A 22,917-nucleotide genomic window follows, 5' to 3' on the forward strand; every position below is an offset into this window, starting at 1 on the left:
ATAAATTTTATTTATACAATTTCTCTTACTATAATTTTCCAGGTGGGCATATAATTACAGATACAACTGAATGGGAACATGCCATCAATAAATATATCCATTTAATTTTAACACTAAGAGACTCACAGCTCAATTTCCAAATCTTTCTTGTGCTACTCCATCCTACTAATCATGTCTCTTTCTGAACTGGAAGGTCCTTCTGGACCCACAGATCTGTCCAATGCTTTCACAGCTGCCTGAGTTTGAGTATTTTGACATCACAATAATATTTAAACATCCCTAAACTGGAACACTGGCATCAAAATCCCACTTGCATCCTAAGAGCAATCCAGAAAGCCCCTCCTCCAGCTGCACAGCCCCTGTTTCACGGCACAGGTAACTGGCAACATATCCTTTACTGCACTTATAAAAAGTAAAATGGAAAAGGGGGTGGAAAAGGCCAGAGGAAGACATCATTTTTGCCTCTTACCGAAATAAAGTGCGTTTTTCTAAGCGCAGGTCCCGAGACTCCAGGATACTGCTGTCCTGGTGCAAGACCAGGGGCTACAGAGCACGTCAGGGGTAAAAGAAGAGACAGCAAATTCATTTTAAACTATGTAAAAAAGAGCAACTGTGTTGTTAAATTTTCTTAAGGTAATTCAGAATCTTATTAATACAGGTTGCATGCATGCTAGTGACTGCTCCTTTACACTATGGAACATGATTAAAGCATGGGTTTTTTTGGCTAGTGTGAAATGATGACCAATGAGCAAAACTCAATTTCCACTGGAGTCAGCAGGTTTTCAGGAACTTGGTTTTTTAAAACAAACCTAGATTCTTCAACTTACAGAAATTACACAGAATATTGCATTAGCAAATACAGCCAGCTAACAGTGTTTAAAACCTTTACAAGAAAAATCCCGTAACTATGAACATTCATTGATTTTTGTCATCATAATCATCTGGAAGGATCAAAAGCATGAATTTAAGAGAATAAATACTTCTGTCCACTGCTTCTCTTTGAACTGGAGACACTTCTGTTGGACTAAGGGCCATCACACACACACTGCACCATCCACACAGATTGCTCTCTTGGAAATTTTCCTCCATATTAAAACCTGTACCTAATTTCTAGCATTAATGCATCTCATTCCTCTTTGAACAGTTGAATGTCACAATGTTTTTGGGCTTTGATGCAGTAGCATCTACAGCCAGACATTTGTTTTCTTTGTGGATAATTCAGTTCTCCTTCAATTAACCAGCACTGCCAATGTAAAGCTATGGGCAGTACCAGGAGATGCATGTCAGTGTGGAGAGACCAGAATTCCTTATTTGTAAAATGGGGATGGAAATGCTTCCAAAAAGGCCCAGGAACATGCAGTACCTTATCACCTCCAACTAGAAACAGGTCCACTGCAGCTATGTTGATGCCATGTTTCTCACAGACCCCAGAGAGCACCTCTTTGATGGAGAACCCTGATTTCACAGCCATTTTGCTCGATGAGCCATCAGGAAGGTTTACACAGCAGTATTTGGGGGATTTGTCTTTATCTGGTACAAATGCAGGCAATCTTGAGGTTTCAGACTTGAAAGGAAAAAGAAAGAAAGGTCAGTGTCCAATGAGAAAATTAGGACTGGGTATAAACTTTTAGAGTCTGCATAGATCAAACCACGCCAAGAACATGCTTTAGATATCCTTCCAAACACCACAAATATCAGATAAATTTAAATCCTGGGGGGGAAAAAATAGATAAAGAACACACTACTGCACCAATCTAAATTTATTTCAAGAACAGATGAAGTTTTACACAGCAAGTGTGTAAAACAGCTACAGAACTCCTAAGTTTAAAGTATAAAAGTAAATAAAATCATATTAAGCATCCAAATAGTTAAATGTCCGTGCTCAATAGTGTCCTGCTTATGTAAAAATTACCATTGGCACCCTGTGACTCAACATTTAAGGAATGCCTTTAAACACCAAGTTCCTCAATCTTTCCTCTCAGAATTTCCTCTTCTTTCAACATAATAAAAATTCTATGCACAAATGCACCACAGAGAAATTAAAATTTTAAAAATATTTGCTTCTTGACCATTAATTGTTTTTATTAAAGGAAATTAGAACTACAATGTTATGGGCTAGGCACTAACCTTTATTCTAGAGTAACAGTAGAATAGTAACACTACTACTAAATATGAAAATTATATCTAAAAATTTAACAAAAAGCTCACTTATAACTTAAAAGGACACTAAAAAGTACTGGTTTTGACAGCCTTTTAGGGTACTCATCGTGCTTTTTCTCTTTTCTTTAGCTTAGTGCTTCTCATTCAAACCACAGTAACTTTCTGCCTTACATTGGGTGGGAGTGGGAAAGAAATGAGGGGTTGATGCTTTAGGGAGGCTTTGCATTTTCTATTTTTTAAGACAAGACTTTTCTGCAACAGAAATAAACATGACTTCACCATGCTTGTTTCCCTGATCAATATTTTTAGCATAGATAAAATTACACAGTTACTAGTTAATGGTTAATTACGCAGAATCTAGTCTATTAGAGGGATACAAAAGCACAAAAAAACTTTAAAATCTCTTTCTTTTTAGATTCTTCCTCCATATCAACAGCAATAAAGTATTACATCTATGTTTTATTAATACTGTTTTAATTTTGTACCTCATTAGTTTTACACTGTGAGGTAGAACTCGATAGTTAGAAATCAGTGTCTTCACTGTTAATTTCTTAGCATGACAGTGTTTGCAACAAACTTCTCAGGTTTTTAGGACCAAGTCATGTCATAATGACAAGAACACACAACTTCAAAAGAAACAGAGAAGTACTACAGACACTGGCACAACAAAAATCAACCTAATGCAACTTGCATCCCCTATATTGCATAGGCCAAGAAGAGGGAAAGCTTTAACTTGTGGTTTCTCAAAACAGATTCTCTCTCTTGCCAGAAGAACAAATTGTTTTTATGTTTTTAAAGAGCTACAGTCTTTAAAAGGGAAACTTTATTCTGGTAGTTCACTGGTGCCTGATGTTAAGACAGACATGTGGTGCAAACCATATCCAAGGACAGGGTAAGAAGCAATAAATGAATACAACCTACATTGAATTTCTAACACTAAAATTGCTCTAAAATTACATCTTGTGCTCCAACTGTATCACTCAAAAACTCTTTCCCCCAAGGCATTACAGCAAACAACCTACATCACACTACTTAGAAAATGAGTGATTCAGTTTTATCTGTTCCCCCAGTGGTTCATTAGTAAGAGGCACCATTACCAAGTCGAGGCTAGCGGTGGATGACATGGAGCCTTGTGATTCCCGTCTGTATGACAATCCATTGGACTGAAAAGAATCTGTTTGTGCAAAGAATCAGCAATCAGTAAAGAGGTTTATTTATTATTTATCATAATACAGAAAACTATTTCAAATATAGTTTGTTGGGTGACAAATGTTTCTTTTTTTCATTAAAGGCAAAGAAACCACCAAATCTTCATCCTGTGCACAGAAACATGGAAACCAAAGCAACTTTTGGTCAAGTATTTCTTGGTTATGTAACCCCTGAATAAACCCACTTGCTTTTATATTAAAAAAGAAAAAACTAATCTCTTCTTAAAAAAAATATTAGTTTAGTTAGATTTAACAAGATTTCAATATTTCATCTTAAAAATTATTCTACTACCTTAGATATTCTCAATGGAGATAAATATTTTTAAAAGGGCAAGTATGGTGTTAGAACACTAAAATCTAAGACATTCAGTAGTCACTTTCAGAAGGTTATGTCTATGATCTCAGCAAATGCCTCTGATAACTTTTCACATATGAATGTACTAAGAACACTCAAATTATCCCTATGATCAAAGGTATCTTGTGGATCTGGGCATTTATCAGAAGCAAAAACTACAGTATCAAATATGGACCAAATTTGGTGCTTCGCTGAAATTTCTTCATTATTTTTAACTCAACAATAATTTACTGCAAAACTTTTGTCTCCTCTAGAAGACATGTACAGGTGCTTTCATAAGAGAACTCTTCCTTGAACTCTCAAACACAATTAAGTAACAAAACAGCAGGTTACAAGGGCTTTCACACCTCTGACTCTCCTTTCTTCATTTTAGTCAGAGAAGGTGAAAACAGATGGTGACTGTTCAAAAGTGAACATACCTGTGTGTTACTGATAAAAGAAAGCAAAGTAGGATAACACAGATGGAGGAATTTTTAAATAGTTGTAACTATAGCACTATTTACTGTTATGCTCCTGGACTCTTCTGTAAAGATTTGAAATTATCTTTCTATAAAAATAGTAGCGCTGTACTTGAAAAAGCAATTACCAGCACACAAAAAGGCAGAATGTGCCAAAAAGTAGAAAAAAAATGTCTTTTGGAAGTCAGTAAAAAAACAAATTTAAATATTTTCATGTTTTTATCTGTTTATTTGTACATCATCTTCCACAAAACTGCAGCAATATTAGCTATGCTATGGCCTTCTGACTAGACAGTTCTTTTCCTCTGTCACTCCCAAGGATGCACTTAGATAGCAACTACTCATGGTGAGATCAGTCACATCTACTGAAACAACCTTGAAACAAAGTGGAGTGTGATACTCACCGTTTGGATAATCACCATTTTCTCTTCTCTTCTGTGATTTTCCCAAACTCTTGCTTCTTGACCATGAGAAGAATGTTCCCCTTTTTTTCTTCTCAGTGTCCTCCTCTCCTGACTCTTCATTTAGAGATCTTCCTGACTTTGACTTACCACTTAGCTATCACCAAAACACAATTAAATCACTGGTTAGATCACAGTTTTGAGTATATTGTCTAAAATAAACCTTCCCACACTTCTTCCTAAAACAAGAGTGTGATGGCCAGGTTAGCTGCTTTCTTTACCCCACGCACAAGTCTCTGTGCCAGCATCCCTCTCAGAAGCAATCAAAAAAACCCAAAAAAACCTCACCAGTGGCAACAAAAAGAAATAGAGAGATGGAAATATGCTAATTGGTAAGGAGTACAAAACAGTAGCTGGAAATGAGCCATTGGAGAGCTCCAGCAAATATGAAAGAACTGTCCCCAGCTCACCAGTAATGCCTAAGTTAATGTGGAAAGGCCATTTGCCTTGCTTTTAAAACACTGAATTTCACTTGGTATTTTTCCTAGGCTAGGCTTGAACATGAACAACTTTCAAAGACAATGACAAAGTACTGTTTAACATTTACAAGTATAATCAAGTATTTATTAGAGTTGAAGAATACAAATGTCAAGAATGTTTGAAATTAAACTAAACTTGCTTGTAACAAGCTAGTATTCTTGTTAGATTACTAGAATATTCCTTGAAATGCTCCTTTTTAAAGTTTCCTAGTCAGAAGAATACATAAAGGCAGATGGGATAATCTGTAGTGATTGACATGAAAAATGAAAAGTTATAATTTACCCATACAGTTATGTAATGCTATGGTGGTATTATCTACAAGAAGAAAAAATAAACCCTAAATAATGTCAAGGGATCAGTCAAGTAAGACTAGTGGTCTAATTTTTAAGCAACTGTACTTACTTAACACAGAATTATCTTAGTTTAGTAGGAGTTAAGAAATTAAAAACTACCCTCTGCAAAAATGAGTTTGTTTAGGTTAAGGCTTCTCCAAAACTTCTGGAAAAATGTCTTCTCTCAGCAAAGGTTAAATTATGACATCTTAATTCCCATATTCAACCAAAATAAGCTTCTGAACTAGTGCATTAGCAAAATAACCCTTACTTTTTATTTGTACACACATATAGTTAAATAATAATGAAGATTTTAAATTTTATTCAGAAATTCAATATCTAGAAAATTGATTCGAAGGCAAGGATAAAAAAATATGTATATTCCTGACTATACAAAAATTTTGCAATTGTATTTGCCAGCATCTCTAACCACACATTTTAATTTTATCTTATATATTATCTTTGATTTTCAGAGAACTTGAAAAACATTCTTTAAAAACATGGTTTTGAGATAACAACAATGCAAAGGTCACCTTTTTTGGTGTTGATATGTTGGACTTGTCTGAACTGACGCTGTGTTTAGAAGTGGGGCTGCTGGGAACACGCTGAGGATCAGGCAGAGGACGTCCTTCCACCTCAGCTAAGATGCATTCTTGGTAAAGGGGGGATTTGAGGAAGCGAGTATAGCTATCAAACTTCATCAGGTTAAATATCTGAAATGAAACCACAGTGGATAATGGTTACATGCATTCCAGTAACACATCAAGAAAATGAAGCTACTTTGCAACAGGAAACTCCCACAAAATTCAGGACATCAGGTAAAGAGCATAGGTATGATATTGTTTAGACCTGGCTAAATACTCTGCATCCATTTCCAAGTGAAACATAATTTGATCTATTCTGTTATTACAAGTTCAGAAAAAAAGTTATGATTTGTGCAAAGTGCCAGCTGAGATGCTGTGGAGTCTTGACAACTCCATCCTCTTTCATTGGGTTGATGCCATTCTATGTGGAGCATGTAGCAAGCTGGCCATTTAAAACATGCTAAACTGAATGTGACAGGATTAAGTTATACAAATGTGTTTTGAGGTAGCTGTGAACAAGAAAAGTTTGTTTTAAAACAAACACACAAATATTATACAATCACAATATATAATAATAGGCAATGATACAAGATACACAGTTAATTGCTGATGAGAGGAGAAGCTGAGAGTCCTTTACAACATATATAATGCTCACAGAATCCTGGAATCATTTAGGCTGGAAAAGACCTCTAAGATCATAATGTCCATTAACCCAGAACTGACAAGTGTTAACAGTAAAGCACAGTCATGTGCCCAATGATGAGGAAAAAACCCATCAGTGTCTCTGGACAATTCAATAATCAAGGTGCTGTAGTTCTTGAAAGAGAACAGTTTACATTAAATGACCAACATTTATCTTTAACCACAGAGGAAGAAAGCAGCCCTATACCAGGCCTGGAGCAAATATGTGAGGCTGATTCAACCAAACCTAAATTTATGAAAGTGAAAAAGAGCTTTTTCTTAAATGCTAAATCATGTTTAAATTTTTTGTTTCATTTTTGCAAACCTGCTGTTTTAAGTGAATTCACACTTTTAGCTCTGTACCTCCTCCCATGATTCAGTTGATCTGAAGAAGCAGTATGAATGGCTGCCTCTTTGGACATGACAAATTCCCCACAGAAAAAGGAAGGTATGCACCACCCAGCAGGTTATGGCATTCCCAGGAGTATAAAGGAAAGGCCATCACTGAGACAGTGATCCATCAGAGATGGAAACCATGCTTCAGATGGTGCACACACCCTCCTCAACAGACTTTAGCCCAAAACTTGTCTTATTAACAAGATAGAGCAGAGAGAACTTGATCCTGCAGCATCACAGAAACTTAACTCAAACTGAAATGCCAACTTCCATGTTTTTGACTTCATGTTTTTGACTACTCCCACTCCTGCTCAGGTGCTGCTTGTCATCTTTGTTGGGCCTTCTAATGTACCCTTTTCCACATGGAAAGCTATAGAAAAATACTTCTGTATATGCTAGCTTTGACAGTCTGCAAATTAAACATACTTATACAGCAGAAAAATTACAACATTTTAACTCTGCTGGACAGAGTCATGAGAGCATAATTAATTTCCCTTGAGTTGATTAGCATCTGCCCTATGTTTCTAGCCAACACTACAGCCATGATTTCCTATATTTAGCATTATTATAATATTTAAACATTTCAATGATTTCTGCTTATTTGGAAAAGGTTAGCAGATGCTAGTTCTTGCTCTTACAAATGAGAAACACATATTTTAAAAGCATAATTTGAAAACTTCAGATAAACAAGAATAGAAAAATTTATATTCATTATCAACTCTGCATGAAATACATGCCATGTTATTCTTATTTTAGTATGTTCAAGTGACCTACATTGTCCTCCATCCAGAAAAGCTGAAAATTCTTGTTCTTAATTTACAAAAAGGAACAAAATCCTATCTAGGTACTTTGGCTGCATCCACACTGCCATTACAACCTCTAACAACAAGATCATGGACAAATTTGTCAGGTCATGGACAGAAAGCAACTTCCAGGTGCATTCCCAACAGGCAGTGAGAGAATGGGCTGCAAGTGTTTCCAAGCCACCTTCCCACACACTCCTGCAACTCCTCTGCAGCCTCACAGCAGCATCCCCTATTCCCCAGCACCATACTCATCCAACAACCACCCAGAGCAGCATCCTGGCACTCTGCAGTCAGTGTTCAAATCTAAAAAACCTTGTGAAAGAGCATAAATGCAGAGCTTTCTCTTTATTAAGGTTGTGTCACCACCATGAGCTGAACTTTGAGAGTCTGTGGGTGTGTTGCAGTAACTACACCACCCACAGCTGTGTGTTCTCAAGGTGGTGCCATCCACCAAGACCACAAACTGACCTGCAGAACCACTCACTGAAACCAAGAAATTAAGGGCCACCAAGCAGCTGATTGCCCAGCACTGACCTCAGCCAGGCAACACAAAAGCACTTCAGACAAGCTCCCAGACCACGTCCTTCAGCAGAAGTAACTCTCATCCTGCTTCACTTCATTTTTCAGTGAGAGGAACAGGTCTGGCTGAGGGGTCTGACTGCCAATTTGACAGAAGCAGGTCAGGTACAGATAGGCCTTGTGGTGGGACTGATCCCACAGCAGCACTTCTCATGAGCATTTTCTCCTGCATTATCAGCCCTCCAACTAAGGATACAGCATCTTCAAAGGGACAAAACCTGCATCAGCCCTGCCATCTGACTCATCAGGACACCCTGTACTCCAACAAATAAATGGGAAAGGATAAGGAGGGATTCAGGCATAGTCTCCACAACACCAGGATGACAAATGCATGGAAAAATGTCTGGGAAGGTGGTGACTGGTAACTCCCACAGAAGGCTCAGGCTTGGGAGGTGCGTAAGGAGTAGCTGTATTGCTGGAAGCTACCTGACCAGCAGTCAGACCTACTTTTCTATCTCCACTTTGCAGGAAGGTGACACTATACCTAGCTGCTCAGATTGCCCATGTGGTCTGAGATTGTGTCCTAAGATTGTCACTTGGTTCACTAAAGCCATGGCCTTGATTTCAAAATGATGATAACAAAATTACTTCTACTAATAAACTGGTAGGGTGGAAGAGTTACCAAAGAGATGACTTAGGAAAAAACACTGGAAACTTAACTTCTAAAGGAAATTTAAAGTGTATCGTGTTGTTGCATAATTCTTCTGATTATCAATAATTATTTAAAATACATCCACTTCGGAGGTCTTCAGACTCCAACAGTTTTAAAAGCTCTTTTCCTCACAGTAGTATTAAAGCATAAGAGAAGAACTCCTTTAATACAACTGACATCTTAGAAACCAAAATTAGACTCAACCCTCCACTAAAGAAAAGAAAACCAGCAAACACTCTATGCAATGGTGCTGTAACACATGGAATTATTTACTTGCACTAAACACTTATTTCAATAATAGTACTTTTCAGATTATTTTTTAGTTAAATGACAATTTTCTCTACAAGTAACAGAAAAACAGTCAAGCAGCCTTTTTTCTGTTCTTCTAATGGAGTCTAAAATATACAGCATGTAAAACTATTTTTGTAGGTTATAAAGCAAAGGATAACATAAACATAGAGCATTTATGGTTACTATAGTTACCTGAAGTTGCTGTTCCTTGAACATATCTGGATGGGGAGAATTGAGAATATCATCTGCCAGCTGTGCCTGGCTGTCAATATTAACTGGGGTTGTAGCTTTGCTACACAAGAACTTACTGAAGATCTCTCGAGCCCTGTAAGAAAGCTACAGAAAAGAAATGCTAAATGTATGTTGGTTTTCAAACCTTATTTTTAGCTAGGCATTCCTTACACTGATATATTCCACCCAAAAACAGATAGTCACTCCTGAATCTTTTATATATGTATTTTTCATATATCAGCCTTTGCCAGTTTTAGGCACATAAATAGGGTTTTACTTTAAGATTACAAATATTCATCAAATATTTCCTAAACAGTAAAAGTTGTCCTCCAAATAAAAAATAAAATAATCAAGCAGTGAAGCACAGCAAGTAAAATGGAGAGAAGATTTTTTTAGATTTTAGACCTTTTATATAACAGTTACTATTTAAATACATCCTCTAAGATTCAATTTCTAGAAGTGAGAAAAAGGTAAGTATATATATGAATATTTACAGTTAAAACCACTCGTTTTAAACTTGTTTACTTTGAAACAGCCACATCACAAAAATAATGAAAAACCCACCAAGATGAGCCCACAGCCCTTAAGGGTGGTGTTCAGAAAATACATTGTTTGAAGACAGAAGAAAGTAGAAGAAGAAAACCTCATTAGTAGACAAAAGAGTTAAGAGAGACTTGGAAGATTAAACTGTTTCCACCACATAAACCTGACTAGATTTGGCTGTGGTGTAGACAGAAGTGTTGCCAACCAGTACACAGTTCAAACTTCACCCAAACTGTCTGACCAATGTAGGATTCCCTCAAAAGGATGAGACGGAGATTCTCATAATTTGTGAACAAACATGGGAGCCCTACCCTTTGAGCAGCAGATAATGCAAGTTATTTAGAAGCACAGTCTTGGTTGGTGGAGGCAGTCCAGCTAAAAGAGGGTAAGAGCCTCTCCTTGGTATGTTCAATTAACTTGCTCTGCACTTCCATGCACTGGGCTACCACTGCTGGCCATTACATCCAGGATACCTTTCCTCATTCTTACAGAGCTGCCTCTGCACTTTGCTGCACTTTAAATATATCCAACATCTTCAATTTAGATCATCCCACCCTATTTTAGTGATGTCAGAGTACACAGATGAAGCACAGCTCCATTAATTTCAATAATCTCAAAGGAGTAATAATTTTTGAAGTAAAACAAGGTACTGAAATATAACATTGACTTACCTCTTTCTTATCATGTGCAGGTACATGGTTAAAATATTCACAGGCCTGCCAAAATAAAATATTTTCTTCACTAAATTCTTTCCGTAGAAATTCCTAGGGGAAAAAATAAGCAAATAAATAAATTTCTGAAATAAAATTTACTTTCCAGCTTAAACAACATATTTATGATGCTTGAAAAGTTTGCAGAAAATTAAGTTTTCAATCAGTCTCACAATCCAGTTTTCTTCTAAAGTAAAAAATCAATGTATGTCCAATACATACCTGGTGCTCTCCTCTTTCTCATTTCTTTTTAAATGCATATAACTGAGAAGAATAGCTCAAGTTAAAATCAAATCATTTGCAAGTACGAAGTTTAAAATGTCATGCAAAGTAGTGCTTAAACTGGTGAACAAACTATTAATAAAAATTTAAATAGTTTATAAACTAGATTTAAAAGTGACACTATAAACTGTCATTTATTGCAGTGCTAACAGAGTAGATGTTTATCAAGAAGTGCCCACAATCAGTTCTGGATTCATTACAGTGTCTTTTGTATCACATGGTAACTATAAAAGAAAAATCCTTTATCACTGTTCAGTATGTTTGATGTGGTTACATGGTTTCTCTTTGGAAAATACTGAGAGGAAAAAAATCTCCCAGTACAACACACAACAATCAGGACATTTATATTACAGCATCCTAAAGTCCAAATGAACACTGGTACTCATTCAGTTGGAAAATTCTGCAAGCACAAACTGGTTTGTATTCAAATATGTGTAATTCAATATTCTCTCAGCATCTTAAAAGCATTTTAACCATCAGGGGAAAAACAAAGATATAAGAAAAAAACACTTCATCCACCACAACCTTCACTCAATCATCACATGGGTACCAGTGAAGTTTCCTGATCATACAAAGCAGCCTCAGAAAGCTGTGTAAGAATAATCTCCACAGAATTAAACTTGAGTTTATTTGTGCTTTTTAGATTTACATAGAGTTTAGGGAGTCCAGCTGTAAGAAAGCAATTGAGATAAACTACAATACAGGGAATCTAAATGCCCAAGCAAGCTCTGAATTTACAGTTGTTCAGATACATAAGCTGAGCCACCAAACACATAAAAGACAATCCAAAGAGCAGTCAGGGGAACATTTCTGCTCTTTACATGTAATTACATATTAAAAGAGAATCAAATCAGTGAGCAAGAACTGGAACCCAACTGCCTACTTCCCCCTTGGCACATTCCCTGTGAACTTGGAGTCCAGCTCCCACTTGCTTCCCTGCAGCCACAGGATTTGGGCACAGCTGGCTGTCCAACAACCCAGCTTCACCAGGAGGCTGAGTGGTGCCCAGCTGGAGCATCAGGCACTTGTTGGGAATGGCTGGGAAGCTGCAGAGGCTGGACTGAACCCCTGGAGAGGGGAACCTGCAAACAGCTCTCCCACCTCCTGGCTGACTGCTCTAAGCAGCAGCTATTATGCAAAGTGTGAGTATTTGCAAAATATGCAAAATCTCTCCTTAAAAAGTAATTCCTGCTCTGTGACAAAGCTGTCCTCAGGAAAAGCAGATGCTGGATGCCAAATGCACCAGGACATTTGCTATGGAGCCATGAATTAAATGCTGGTGCCTCAGTGTTCCTGGATACTGGCAGCAATCTGTAACTGCACAGTGTTTTGGCAACCAGGTTAATAAATCTTAGCAATGGCTCTGGGCATCTCCTGGGTCTCAAGAAAATGGTGGTGCACACAACAAACTTTAATATTCCCTAATTGTTTTTTAAAATGGTTATTTCTTTAAGACATGCACTTTTTCAGTGTTTAAAAAAAGAAGTTCTAATTAGAGTAAAATGGGGGGGAAAAGTAAAACTTCCAGAATAACTGAGGTTGGCTTTTGAAGAAATGAAATGTACCTTTAACCGTTTAATCTGGAAATTTATTAAAACTATAGGAGCTACTTTTAATGTTTATAATGTAAGTTTTGAAGCATCATCAATTTTTAGCAGCTAAAAATTTAATGCAGCAATTCTGTAAGTGTACACAAGTTTACTGGAGGTTTACAAGTAATTGTAAAGTCAACTGAACTTTCAGTAGCAGCCCCATGAACTACATCATTTTTTATATGGACTCTAACATGAGATCAGAATTGTAATTTTCCTTCCAGCCTGACAAGAAGTCTCAGTATGAAAGCAGAAATGGTATTAACTCTAAGACTGCTCTGCTAAAACAAGGAACATAATATCCAGGATTTATTATTTTGCTTTCCTCTTCTGTTTCCACAAACAGATGTTCACTGTTAATGTGGGTTTTGGGTTCCCCTATCAGTTAGCTGGGAAATCTGTTTATTAATCATTCTGATCTCTTAATACTTTCATATCAAGCAAAAGAGTCTTTCTCAGTTACCACAGATTCCAATAATCTACCTGTCCCATACCACAGGTTTCCTTATATTCGCATTGTAAAAATTACTTGGGCAGCACAAACTGTCCCTGTGTACACATTCAAAACCAGCAACATACTCTCAGTGGAACAAAGTAAAACTTTATATCCTCAGCTTCCTTGCATGCAAAATAGAGATGATGCTATTTACAACTTCATAAATGTGCAGTGCAGAACAGTATTTATGTATTGCAAAGTATTTATGCTTTGCAAATACTCAGCATTACTCCTTCAAGCTGCAGTTTTAACCAGTGTTCTTAATTACCATAACTACTTCCAAAAAGTATTTCTCAAAACCTTCTGCAGGAAAATAAGCCACTCTATCATTGAAAAAATCTTCTATGTGGCTTCCAATGTTTCACAACCAGATGTGAACAACCCATTCTTAGGAAAACTACCAGAAGTACTTCCTTCTTCTTGTACAAAGGCTACAGATACAAAAAAAAAAAAAAAACCAAAACATTTTACAAAATGGAGAAGCATTCTAGAAGCTCCCAGGCAAAGCCAAATATAGCTTCCATTTTCACCTGAAACTTCTGCTGTGCAGAAATGCATGGCAATCTGAACATTACTCTGAACTCTTGAACTCAACAGTGAACCTGTGTAAACTCAAAGATGCTCAGATAACAACAGAGCATGAATGAACTCCTGTCTCTGTCCTGTGCAAGGAGAGCATCAAGAAAAAAAAATATAGGAAAAATTACTGCAGCAGTATCAGGTATTTTGGAAAGCCTCTTATTGTCCCTCAAAACTCACCGAGAAATATTTAACACCAACAGAATCCTGAAGAAGACGCTCAAAGGACACAGCCCAGCTCGCAACTCTCCTTTCTCGCAGCCGCCGGCAGCTCTGCACGCTGGGGAGGCTGGCATTGCTACTGAGGCTGTTTTCACTGATGCAGTCTTTCAATTCAGTGCTGTTCAGCTCTGTTAATAAAGGAAAATAAATCTGTCAATAAAGTAACACTCACTTTTACCCTTCAGTGTTGTTTATTTATCACACCTCCTGCTCAAGCTCACAGTGGTGCAGACTTCTAAATAACCCTCTCCATTTTTATTAAGAATACCTTAGTAAAAAACACTCCAAACACCTCTCAAATTTCTTCTGTTCCACTGTAAATTTAAAAAAAATTAAATGTAAAATTAAATGAGTGTCTTAACAGCAGTCCCTTGACTGAAGCAAACGGGGCAGGTCCAAAACAAAATCTTTTTTTCTTGTTCTCCAAAATAAACCACATTTTCCTCTTTATATTTCTCATGCTATGGACTGCACTCCTTCATAAGTTTATCCAAGGAAAGTTGACCTTCAAGAACTCAGAATCACCACAATGTGGGCAAAAACCTATTAGGTGATAGCAAACAACAAAATTTCATACACACTTCAATTGGTAGACAGGCAATCTGTGAAATTTTACATGGAAATACAAGATGCCCATTAATACTAAAAATTTAGGAGAGGAGTCAATTGTGGAAAAGAACATTAGGAACATGAGCTAGTAAGGGATGCCTTCCACATCCACAGGAAGTAAGAGACATCAAACCATAGATGCTCAATTTATTATGGTTTCTGATAAAAATAGGGATCCCTTGCAGACTCCAGCCAACATACTGGAATAATCTAGAGACCTCAAAATGAGAAATTACCAGATTCTTTAGATCTTGAAAAAACGGAAGTGATTTTTTATTCTGAGACCCAAATTAACAAGAACCCATGGAGAATTCAGGGAAACATAAAAATCCCCCTTGTGTAGCAGCCTAACAGTTTCAAGCATTAACCCCAGGTCATCTTTGTCATGTCAGTAAACAAAACAGGCACACAAAAAATGTCAAAGTGACCATTTGTTCACAGAAGTAGAAAGGGGAAAGAAACGACTGATCTAAGTAAGAGTGGGAACTGTTTATAACAGGGCTCTATTCACAGATTTGTCATTTGCTTCTTGCACACCCTTTTACAGGATGATCCCTCCACCTCCCAGTGTACACAGATGTAACACCTGTAATGCTGAACTCACAGCTACACACTTCACAGAGGGGATGTAAGGTTTTATTTACTGTGGAGACACAACTAAAGCCTGAGCTACCTGGTCTGATCTCCCTGCTTTGAGCAGGACAGGCTGCACATAGATGCCAAACTGAATGAGATACTTTGATGAAGGGATGAAAAAAACAGAGACATTCAATTATTTGAAAAATTTTGCAGTAACAGATGTGAGAAAATAATACCATCAAATTAAATAGATTATATATTCAGCAATTTTATGCCAAATGGAAAAGCAAGTATGCAGCTCACTAGAGATGGAATTTGTTTGAGAAAATTGAATTCAAAACCAGTCAGAAATGGACTGTGCTTCACAGGGACATTTTTATGATTTTCCTCATTTAATCACTGAGATTAACTACAGCAATGAGTAATTTCACCAAAAAATAACCTACTTTATACAATCTCCCACAGTCTCCTTTCATGTTAGAAGTACTTAAAAGCACTTTGCATTTCCAAACATTACAAAACATTACTGTTCCTCCCTAGAAATAAGAGCTTTGAAAAAATGCCCCATTCAAAAACAGTTACAAGCACTGGGAAAAGTTACAAAGATAGCTGTAAAGATAAGGAAAAAAAATATAAGAGTTCTGAAAGTTCTGAAACATATTCTTAGCTCAGAAGATGTAACAGTTTACTACTCTGAGTTTCTGTAAGCAAAACTATTTTTTAAGACAAAAATAAAACAAGTAAGATGAAGATACAGAAATAGATGAGGGAAGAACAAAATGTAAATTTTTATTTTCAACAATGATAATATGTAAGGACACTAGTAACAAATCAGGTATATAAATAATTTTCTTTGCTAATCACCATATTAATCAAAGCTAATTACAAACATTCAGCAAATAATGCCAAATTTTCTTATATAAATATTTACTCACTTTTTCCCTTAAGACATATGAAAGAGCATAACCAAGTCAACTGTTAACTTCATCAGAGAAGACCTGTCACCACAGTGAAACTATTGTGAAAGACATTACTGTGACTCTGAAGAGAATGATATTTATTATCTGAAATATTTTGCTTTAACTCTGCAGGTGGATATGTTCTATTTTGCAGTCCAGGATATAAATACACACCCACTTAATAGATCTGGAACAATTTCAGATACTGCCTCACTCCTGCAGGGTTCAATCCCCAGTGTTCTCCAGTGATGAGTGATGAAAATCTCCTTGTTCCTTTCAGGCAAAGTCAGAAAGGCAAACTCATCCCACATACCAAACCCCTGAAACCTACTTGGCTGGCAGAGAGGAATTAGGGAGCAGCCACACCAAGTGCTCAGCTCTGGATCCTGGAGTCCCAGTGCCTCAGGACTCAGAAGGGATGGGGAAGTGGCAGCACAGCAATCACCAGCCAGTCAGCATCACCTCCCTCCCAGTGGCAGGGGTTCAATTTCCCCATGGCAGCAGGGAAACCAAACTGCAATTACAGCCTCCAGTGCTTACACCAGTGGTAACTGCTAACTACCTTTAATTGCTACCAGCTGCTCTCTCCAGCTCCTCAGAGTTACAAAACTGCACTGGGTTCTCCCTCCTCTGATATGCTCCCCACTCTGGAGATCCCATGAAAACAAATGAGCCAAAATAAGACTCTATTTCCAACAACCTAAGAACTACTGGCACAGGTCCTCCAACGTGTTAACACAGCATTAAGGGATTACTCATTCCCAGTAAACTGTCTCTGTTCTGGTAGATTAAATTTAGGTAATTCAGGCTTTTTTTCAACAGTAACTATTTTCATTTATATTTAACCCTGGCACAGCTTTGGTTTCCCTTAATGAAGAAGTGCAGTCAGTTTACTTTTAAAATCTGTAGAGTTTTCTGCTGTGGCTCCTGTCAAACTGAAAACAACACAGAAAAAGTTGTTTGCCAGAAAAGGCTTGGTTACTCTAGCTCCTTTTACCACCCAGATCATCAGTTGCAATTAGAACAGTTACAGCCCAGTGCAGATATACCATTTAGAACTGGAGAAAAAGGAAGTCAGATGGAAGGAAAAACACCTTCCCAACTCTAACATTAGTACCCAATTTATCCAAATCACACTTAAATTAAGACTGTATAAGGCATAACTCCTGCTTCACTCCTGCAGAGGAATGTTCCCAATGTAAGACTCCAGCATCAGGTTTCCTGACTCTCCCAGCTGATGCATTCCTAGGTACACACAGCCCACCTTGGAAAGGAGAAACTTTTCAACCAGGTCACACATTTCATGTAAGGAGCCCTCTGTGATGATCAGCAGAGGAAACACAGAGCCCTGACTCCCACCCTCAAATGTTCTCACCACAGGGCTGTTTCTGCAAAGTGGACTCCTCCTCCTCTTCCTCCTCCTTGTAAAGTATTTTAAAAAAGAAAAAATGCAATTGGGAGTCTCAGGATGCCAGAGGAGTTTAAAGTGAAAAATCCCAGCTCTGCATGGACAGCATGGACTGTAGCAGGGCTGGGAAGTTTCCAAATGCCTGCCTTCCTTCGTCACCACCGGCTTACCTTGTATTCCCTGTAAAAGGAGGCTCCTTGATCAAACATTTCCAATCCCAGGGACCTAACTTTATTTTTGTTCAGCTTGATAGCAACCATACCTACTGAGGAAAAACCACTTTGAGGGCAAATTCATTCAGTTTCATTTATTATCTTTTGGAAATGCAGAATTGACAAAAATGCTATCTAAGAAATCCTCAAAACACAATGTTTTGCACTTTTTGGGTTTACACATTCCATGGAGAGTCTTGGTTTTATTTCTTTTTCAAAAACAGCTTTATGTAAGAAAACAGGCATTTAATCAACTCAGTCTTGAAAGTATTCAGGATAGGATGGCTTCAGAAGTTTTGGGTTAGATAATGTAAAGCCATAAGCCTGAATACCATACATGAAGGCTGTTTTGTATGCATTTGCATGTATTATGTATACATTTTTCAGCCTACAAATACGTTTTATTGTTGTGAGAAGCTAAGCACATTCCTCATAATCATAGAAAGGCACACAAATCATATAATTAAGATATTCTAGTTAATCACTAAATACATTACCTGGATAAAGCTGATAAGAACCACTGTGGTGCCACTTAATCAAATACTTCAAGCCCTTCACTGAAAGCCATCCTTCTGAATCCATACCAAGTTCAGCTGAAACGTCCCGGAACCCATTGGGTGCAGATTAGTCTGACTGTACAGCACATCATTGTTCCTCTGCAATTTTGGGATGAGGGAAGCTAATGCATTTCCCCACAGCAATTCCTGGGAGCCTCTAACACCATTCTAAACAAATTGATTCCTTACCCTCGTGGCTTCAAGCAGAGGGAAGCAATAGTATACTTAACACAAAGCATTATAAAATGCTACATAAATAATTTAAAGAAAAGACCTTTTGCCACTGCTGCTAAAGGAACTTGAATTATTTATGCTACAGTGGAACACAGCTACAGTGAGCACGCACCAGCAGCAGAACTGACAAATAAGTCATAGACCTGTTAGAGGAAATAATCATCTGTATTTATAGTGCAAAAAGCAAACAGTGTTTTGCTTTATTTTGCACTTCATTGCAAAATTTTCGCCTTACCTTCTTCAGTTACTTTTTAAATACAGTTCTGCATTATTTATTGCTGCAAACATCAGATTCCTTTCAGAAAGGTCTTTAGGAACACTTTTCCTTACAAAAATTCTTTCCAAGTGATGAACACTAAAAGCAAAAAAACAGCAGACACTACAACAAAGTAGTATCTTAGGGGAAAAAAAATGTGCATGTAGTATCTGTTAGGCTGAAGTATTTGGAAATAACAGACTTCAGCTTTGTGGAACTGATCTCTGCAGGGAACAGCAGGTGAGAACTGACTCAGACATTCTCACTAGCTCAGATACCTCACCACCTCTGTCTGGGAGATGAATGATGATGGCACTTCTGTTAGACATCCTCTGACCTTAAGGTTTTCCCTTTCTAAAGTGCCTCCCAGGTATAAATAGCCAAGTCAGACATTAGCTGGGGACTATTGATCATCCCTGTGACAATTCAGATGGCACAGTGCTCAGAACATCAGGCACAGCCTGCATGCTGTGTACACACTGCCACTGCTCCCACAGTCAGAGCAAAGGACACTTTCTGAGGTGGGAAATAGGAGAAACCTGCTAATTACAGGTCTCTGTAGTAACATGAAATGGTTCCTGCCACTCCTGGAGCTGAGGTGCTGCAGATTAGTTGATTTACAGCACTAATCTTGCATCTAAGCATTATTACAGTTTGCATTCTGATTGTCTGCAATTCATTACACAAATCAATTACAGTTAAGAGCTGCCACTGGTCAGCATGTCTGGAAACAACACTAATTTACACATCAGCTATCTTGTAATGCCCAAGTGCAGAGCTTGGCTGATAAGAACATCCCAGCCTTGCACAAGCTGGGATGTAAAATATCAAATAAACACAACAAGATATGTCTACCAATGGTTTCCAGGGCCAGGCTCTAACATAATAAAAGCCATATGACATAAATCTTCATTAACTTTGGAAAGAAAATGTACAAAGAACTGTTGTGCCTCTCACCATACTGAAGAGATCTGTATAAACACATAATTGCTTTTTACAGATGAATTTTCTTCTCAAACTAAAGCATAACAATAGTATTTATAGTATCTAATTATATGTACAAATACTAAAATTAATAATACCAAACAGAAGAGAATGTCCTGGAGAGGCCTTAGAGCACTTTTAGTACCTGAAGGGGGCTACAAGAGAGCTGGAGAGGGACTTGTGACAAGAGCAGACAAAGGTAATGGCTATAAACTGAAGGAGGGTAGATTTAGATTATAATATAAGAAATTTTTCACTCTGACAGCAATGATAACACTGGAACAGGTTGCCCAGAGAAACTGTAGATGTCCCATCCCTGGAAATGTCAAGGCCAGCTTGGATGGCACAGGGGTTGGAAGGAGTTGACCTTTACAGTCCCTTCCAACCCAAATCATTCTGTGATTCTGTGATGATAAAGATTGAGTCTAGGAAGGGAAGTATGCAGTGCTGTACTATTGGTTACACTGGTGAAAATTTCTCTGAAACAGACATACCCTAAAATGTCTAAGTCTGTGGATCTATTTGCATATTGGTGAGATTAAGGAAAACTGAAAAAATTTCAGTGCTGTGCCATACTCAATGAAAGCAAATGCTAGAAAATGTAATTCACACATGAATCAGAACTTTTTACTCAATGCAGCTCGAAATGAATTAGGAATTTATTTAATTTCACTTTTTCTGGTTACAGTCTCTCTGGCTCCTGTTTTCCCAACCCACTAGCTGGGTATTTATGCATTGATTCAATATTATTCAATATAGTTCAACTACCGCTTTTTACACAAATTATACCCCTTCTTAAGTAGCATTTAGCAATGAAGAGAGAGTTTATGTTCAATTCTGAACCAGCTAAAAAGTAGGGAATACAACTCAGCAGAAAATTGTAGATAACTTCTTGGCTGTTCTTTCACCTCTGTGACCTTACACGGCCCCCAAATTTCATGAGTTAAAAAAACTGTATAGAATTAACTGTGAAAACAGTTACCTATGGATTTGGAATAAGACACAAGTCATACTGGAAGAACTGATAATAAGTAGAATTTTTAAAATAAATTTTCAGCTGGAATGATAAAAATCTTGAAATTATTACTGTATTGTACTATCACAGAGATTTCAAAGTCTGGATAAGCAACTAAATTACTTTCATTAACACAGAACAAGAACCCTTGTGGAGACAAGAAACAAGTACATTGCATTTTACCTACAAAAAGATCAATCAGATTTTTGGTCCTCAGCAACTACATATACTATCAGAAAGTCTGTGGTCTGCTTTGATTTTTATATCAAGTAGGTAACGTGTGGGGCAAAAAAAAAATGTACTTTTCCCAGAAGAACATAGGCTATGTTTTAGAAATAGAATGCAGAATAACACTACTATTTTCTGGTTTGTTGTTTTGTCATTTACAGACAGATACAACACAGAGTCTACCTTCTCATACAGACAGAGGTACAGTAGAGCATTAGACTGTGTCAGAAGTAGAGAAAATACCTGACAAAGTCACCCACTCCAGCAAAAGGACCAAAACTGTAATGTTTTTTTCAAGGGAAGTTTTATTGTTGCAAGGAATCAGAAATTAGGATATGAAGAAGTTTTTGCTAATTTTCATTTACATTTGCATGCAATATAAAAAAATTATCCTTACCATTCCAAATATTTTTTCCAATTTTACTACACTGATTACAACACAGCACAACACAATTACTGCAACACAGCTTGTTCCCTTTGGCCCTTTCTATTTAATAAGTTTGTCTTGAAATGTTGTCAAAGAACAGCAAATGCAAAAAATTCATTGAGCTTCTCTGCAAGATCAAGTGCACTCCTGCCAGAGAAGACAAGGAGAAAAGCCACCTCCTGGATAGCCTACACTATACAAATTCCTTTATTCCATTAAGGAAGCCATTTTAAACTGTTTCAATTAATTTCAAAGCTTCAGAGAAATTGTCTTCTAATGTTTAACAAAGAGTGGACACATCCTTTAAAACATTAAAGACATGTTAAAATCAAAACAAACTAGCTTATATGCAATAAAGAGGAGTTTACTTAGAAGTACTCCAGAAGTGCAAAAGCTCCATGATGGGATTTTACAAATATCAAATTACTCACCCCCTTCTCAAAAGGATTACACTTAAAGTTCAACCTCAACAAAAGTGCCAATACAGTTTACAACTCAGAAGCTACAGCAGCTTTTTAAAAGCAAACAAGGTATGTAAAGGACAATAAAACAGAATGAGATTTTATCTACCATCCAATTGCACAGAAGTCTACCAGCTCTGCCTCTATTACTATGAATGAAGAAGCCTAGTTATAAAAAAAGCGCACATATAAATGTACCATAAAAAATGTTATGCAAATAAACCAGTGAAAGTATGTGAACATAATCCTGCAATATTTTCACTGTGGCACAGTTCCCAAAAAGCAGCCACAGACTTCTGCACCACGTTGGACTTACATCTTGTAATATATCACATAATTTAGCACATACTACATGGCTTAATGTGGAAAATTGATTATTTTTCATTATAAAAGTAAAGACAAGTTTCAGCTTACCTCCATCAGAAACAGTTGCTGACTGCAATAAAAAAGAAAAAAGAAGTGTTACTGAAGTTTCATGGCAAGTAACAGAAATCTTTGAGCTTCACTCAGTATTTGCAGTGCCAGCTACTTTTATCATCTTATTAATAACAGAAAATATTAGAGAGGAGCATCTAAAGCAGCCAGCTGTTCTTTCTCACAGTTGTTTTTTCTCCAGCATGAAATTCACCCCAGGCCTTTCAACCACTGCTGTCCAGGGATTTGATCCCACAAATATTTACTGGAAGAAGCAATTTCTGCTGTGGCAACTACGCTGCTCCCAAAAGCCCTTCTCAGATGGGCACAATCAGTTGGTACTTGTGACAAGGTAGATACCTAAAACTGACCTGATGGAAAACAATATGAATCAAAAGAGTATCTCATGCACTTTAATTTGCTGTAGTATTTGGAGATATGTGGCATAAAAATTAAAATTCAGTGTTTTGTCATCA

At 37.2% G+C, this 22,917-nt stretch overlaps 1 protein-coding gene across 5 annotated transcripts in view; it reads right to left on the reverse strand.

Moving 5' to 3' along the window:
- Positions 1 to 22,917, reverse strand: part of RGS12 (regulator of G protein signaling 12) — an 87,929-nt gene that overhangs the window by 22,821 nt on the left and 42,191 nt on the right. For all 5 annotated transcript variants that reach the window (XM_033060740.1, XM_033060739.1, XM_033060744.2 and 2 more), the window contains 9 exons: positions 22,442 to 22,463; positions 14,057 to 14,226; positions 10,889 to 10,981; positions 9,636 to 9,779; positions 5,988 to 6,167; positions 4,586 to 4,739; positions 3,258 to 3,334; positions 1,364 to 1,564; positions 470 to 543 (listed from right to left, as the gene is read on the reverse strand). In XM_033060740.1, coding sequence (XP_032916631.1) covers positions 470 to 543; positions 1,364 to 1,564; positions 3,258 to 3,334; positions 4,586 to 4,739; positions 5,988 to 6,167; positions 9,636 to 9,779; positions 10,889 to 10,981; positions 14,057 to 14,226; positions 22,442 to 22,463 — 1,115 coding nt within the window. The remainder of the gene's footprint in view (positions 1 to 469; positions 544 to 1,363; positions 1,565 to 3,257; positions 3,335 to 4,585; positions 4,740 to 5,987; positions 6,168 to 9,635; positions 9,780 to 10,888; positions 10,982 to 14,056; positions 14,227 to 22,441; positions 22,464 to 22,917) is intronic.

Source organism: Catharus ustulatus, chromosome 5, assembly GCF_009819885.2.
Source record: "Catharus ustulatus isolate bCatUst1 chromosome 5, bCatUst1.pri.v2, whole genome shotgun sequence".
Taxonomy (NCBI): domain Eukaryota; kingdom Metazoa; phylum Chordata; class Aves; order Passeriformes; family Turdidae; genus Catharus; species Catharus ustulatus.